The sequence below is a fragment of the Myotis daubentonii genome, chromosome X, assembly GCF_963259705.1.
Source record: "Myotis daubentonii chromosome X, mMyoDau2.1, whole genome shotgun sequence".
Lineage (NCBI taxonomy): Eukaryota > Metazoa > Chordata > Mammalia > Chiroptera > Vespertilionidae > Myotis > Myotis daubentonii.
The window spans coordinates 57,517,599-57,521,742 of NC_081861.1; the positions used below are offsets into that span (position 1 = coordinate 57,517,599).

The 4,144-nt window shown below is 44.8% G+C and overlaps 1 protein-coding gene across 3 annotated transcripts; it reads left to right on the top strand.

Moving 5' to 3' along the window:
* Window positions 1-630: 630 nt before the first annotated feature.
* Window positions 631-2,880, top strand: BEX5 (brain expressed X-linked 5). 3 transcript variants are annotated; one of them, XM_059680204.1, is made up of 3 exons: window positions 631-784; window positions 1,816-1,890; window positions 2,303-2,880. In XM_059680204.1, the coding sequence occupies exon 3, from the start codon at window positions 2,324-2,326 to the stop codon at window positions 2,663-2,665; it is 342 nt and encodes a 113-aa protein (XP_059536187.1). In that variant the 5' UTR covers window positions 631-784; window positions 1,816-1,890; window positions 2,303-2,323; the 3' UTR covers window positions 2,666-2,880. The 3 variants fall into 3 exon arrangements, with proteins under 3 accessions (XP_059536187.1, XP_059536186.1, XP_059536188.1); XM_059680203.1 differs by having other exon boundaries at window positions 1,816-1,882; window positions 2,296-2,880; XM_059680205.1 differs by lacking the exon at window positions 1,816-1,890 and having other exon boundaries at window positions 664-784; window positions 2,296-2,880.
* The last annotated feature ends 1,264 nt before the right edge of the window (window positions 2,881-4,144 follow it).

Here is a 4,144-nt window from a genome sequence, read left to right on the forward strand (position 1 = left end):
TATTTCAAAGTTCTTAAAAGGGGAAGGGGTGCTGTCTGAAGGGTCTATATTTATAGAATGTTTCAGCAGCAGATACTGGTTGCCAAGATTTTACAACTTGAATCCTATTTTTCAACTGAAAATAATAGTATTGTCTAATTATAACAACTAAAAGATTAATGCATGCCAATAGAAACCAAAACAACCACCCCCTTTAAAAATCAACAGAAAGGGAAACAATTAAGCTGAAAAAATGTTAATGTTACTTCCTACCTGTTTTCCAGACTTCCTAGCCTCACCCCCCTTCCCTGCTCTGGTTTCAGTCTGGGACAAAAACAGTAAGTCCTGGTGAGTGGAGGGAAGAGAAGTTGACTTTTCATAATGTAGAAGAGAAAGAAACAATTCTTTAAAAGTTCCAGCAGAAATCAGGGAAAAGGGCAAATACAAACTATAAAATATTATGGCCCGCTTGGTCTCAAAGATTGCTAAATAGAGGGAAATAATAATAAGGCATGGGCAGTAGCCTGCGGTAAGGATGGGATGGTGAAAATGAGGAGAAAGGTGGCCCCGCCATTCTCCTGCCCCCACCCTCCTGCCTTACTGCAGGTATGATCCATAATTCCGGATCTGAGCTCACAGTGACGTAATTCTTACGAGACGTAATGCTGACGCGAGGGTTAGTTTCTCCTCCTACTTGCGGTGTGAGAGTCCTTTGTAGCTGTGTGTCTGCTCACTATCGCCTTCAAAGCGAGCCTGTAGCCCAGGGAAGGAGGAAGTCCTAGAAGCTGTCTCCGATCCACTGCAGGTTGGTGGGCGCTGACTGGGGGAGGGGTGGCAAAGGGCAAAAACCAGATTGGGTCTTGGACTAGATTCTCTGTACCCCTCCCCCGATGCCCACCCGTTTGGTGCAAGAAATGGTTGATATAGGGAGGGGCCAAGAGTTGGAATTGTGTACCAGTTCGGATCTTCAGGAGATGGGTGATTGGGCGAAATCTGGAAGGGAAGAATCAGAGAAGGGGCTATCGAGGAATGGGCCAGGCAACGGGAGGGGGGCATAACCATGAAATCAGGTTGGGGATGACGGGCTCCCCAACCGGTTTAGGCCTCCGTTACCGCCATCTCTTCACCCTTCGTCCATTTTTGGTGTCTGAAATGGTGGGCTGCGGGAACCGCGCGGGGATGGCGCTTGCTGCAGAGAATATAGGGAAAGGTATTAGGCCTGGGAAATAGGTCCTTTTTGCAGAGGAGGCAGTCGAGTGGGCGGGTTTTTAACTGAGGGATCTCGGCAGAGAGTGCGAAACTGTTTCAGGTCTTTGTGGGTCCGTGTAATCGTGGTCGCTGAGTGTGCACCCTAGGGCAGGCATGACAAAGCGCTGAGACTGAAGCGGGTCCAGGTTTGCATGCCCTCGCTATTCTGCTCCCTTCGTCCATCTTGATACATAAAATGATGGGCAGTGAAAGGCCACTGGGTCTCAGAAGGTCCTGGCTGATACCCAGACTGAAATTCTTTATGAATAAACCACGTCGCTGTGCAGTAATCTCTTCTGACTACCCCGACCCGAAAAGTTATCCATTTGTGTTCAAGAAATGGTAATTAGGTGACGGGAGGGACAAGACAGTGGGGTAAGGGACCTAAAGAATAGGTAGCACTGGTTTGGAAATAATCATTGATTACAATGCCTATTTCTGGAAGGCGTGTTAGGGCATCACTGGAGGGGAAAAGAAGCCGTGAGACCGAATGAAGGAGAAAAAGATGGTGGCAATGCTTGACTAATAATCAATGAAGCTGTCCTTTAATCAAGTGATCAGTCCTGGCCATTGTATTTCTGTCTGCAGGTCTCTAGGTCCTTTGGTGCAGCAGATATCAAGGCTAAGAGAGGAAAACTGCTTCTGATCCCTGAAGGTAGGGGAGTGCCTGGGATCCTAAAATGTAGGGGTATCAGGGATTAGAACAGAAACTGGGGGTCTCAGTGTTCTGTGCCCGAATTAAGAGCAGGAGAAACTTGTGTAAGTCTTTAGAAACTGGGTCTGTGGCTGGTGAGGGAAGAAGGAGGGGCAAACTCGGGCACCCCTGGAAGGCTTATCAGGATTTCTGTTCTCTCAACCACTGTCCCACCCACCACTTGTCCTGTTTTGTGTGAGGACTGGCCTAGGGAAGGATTTTCAGGGAAGGTGGTGGGCTTTGGGGGGCAGGGCTGGGTCTGGGGCGACCCCTAGAGGGCGCGCCAAGTCTCTCAGATGGGGAAACTTTTGCCTACACAGGGTTCTGAATCAGATTGTTACAATGCATTGAATCCTTGCTTTTTAATCTCCTAGAAAGAAGCAGAAAAACAACAACCTCAACATGGAAAATGTCCCCAAGGAATGCAAAGGAGGTGAGCAGGCTCCAGTGCAGAATGAAGAAGAAGCCCGCCCTTTGGGAGGTGGTGAAGTCCAGGAGCCTGGAGGAAATATTAGAGAGGCTTGGGCTCCACCTGCCCAGGATTTTAGAGAGGATATGCCAAATAGGCTTGTCAATAACATTGATATGATAGATGGAGATGCAGATGATATGGAACGGTTCATGGAGGAGATGAGAGAGCTAAGGAGGAAAATTAGAGAGCTTCAGCTGAGGTACAGTCTGCGCATTCTTATAGGAGATCCCCCTCACCATGACCATCATGATGAGTTTTGCCTTATGCCCTGAATGCTGAAGTTAAGAATAATAAACCCCCTACTTCCCACACTTGCATTTTTTGATGTACCCATTATGGTGAATCTTTGGTGTTTTTTTATTTTTCTGATTGGAGATTTCATTTTGATGTAGTCTGTAACTTTTTCTGTCAGCAGGGGAGTTTCATTAACTTGCATGGAAAAATGGTTAATAAATATCACAAAGTTAATAAAGCAGTTTAAAAAGCAGTTTATAGATATATCTCATTTAAAAGCATGCATATTACATATATATCAGAGTGTGTTTTTTATTTTCTTGTTTTTCTCTTTTTTTTCAAAATAAATACACATGTATTATATGTATCAGAAAACAAGTAAGAAGCAAAGAACTTGTCAATCATCTTATGAAGGGAATACATACAATTAAATACTTGAGACACAATTTAAAGACATTGACCTTTTTTAATACAGATATTTTATTGATTCTTTACAGAGAGGAAAGGAGAGAGATAGAAACATCAATGAGAGAGAAACATTAATCAGCTGCCTCCTACACACCTCCTACTGGGGATGTGCCCGCAACCAAGGTACATGGCCTTGACCAGAATTGAACCTGGGACCTTTCAGTCCGCAGGCTGACGCTCTATCCACTGAGCCAAACCAGTTAGGTCAAAGACATTAATCTTATATTACCTCTGTATCTCTTATTTAGAAGCACAAGCCTGGAAAGATGTCCGGTCTAATTAGCATATTATGCTTTTATTAAAGTCAGCCTATTTATGATGAAGATACAGCAATACATGCCTTACAGGGCTATTGTGGGAATCAGTAAGGTAATAACTGAACTCTGGCTGGCTCTATCCACACATGCAAGGCCCCAAACCCTCTAGGTGCCATTCATATTTAGGAAAGAGCCCAAGGAGTATGCTTACCAGCAAATACAGTTGACTGCCAGGTGGGTAACACCTTTGTATACCTATGCTGCTGGATTATGCCATGACTGATTGGCACCCCTTCCCTATATAATGCTATGACTGCTATGTACTCCTTTCCCTTCTGCTCAGTTTTGTTTTCCTCCACTGGTCCCAACCACTGCTGATGTGCTGGAGTACTAAAGGTGAAAAAGACCCATTAATTTCTCTGGAACCTTCAGTGGTCTGACTCCCCATTTTTGCCTTTCAGAAATGTGGAATATGCCCCCTTCCTGTTATAAAGTAATAATCAGGTGCATACTCCCCCAGTGCTGCTTAGGAGTCCAAACAGCCCTTTATGGTTTATCTCAGACTTTTTTTCTCACCCTTAGATAACTGAATGACACTAATGATAGTGTGCTCAGAATTGGACTATCCCTTTTATCTTTGGATGAATATGGCCCGGTTTTCTTGACTTGCCATTTCTTGTTTTGAGGTCCCCAAGACTGTTCTGGTCCACACCACTCTCACACATCCCAGGAATTCACAGTAGTCTCTACTTACACTAGCTTACATGGACCCAGAGTAGTTTCCTTCTTCCT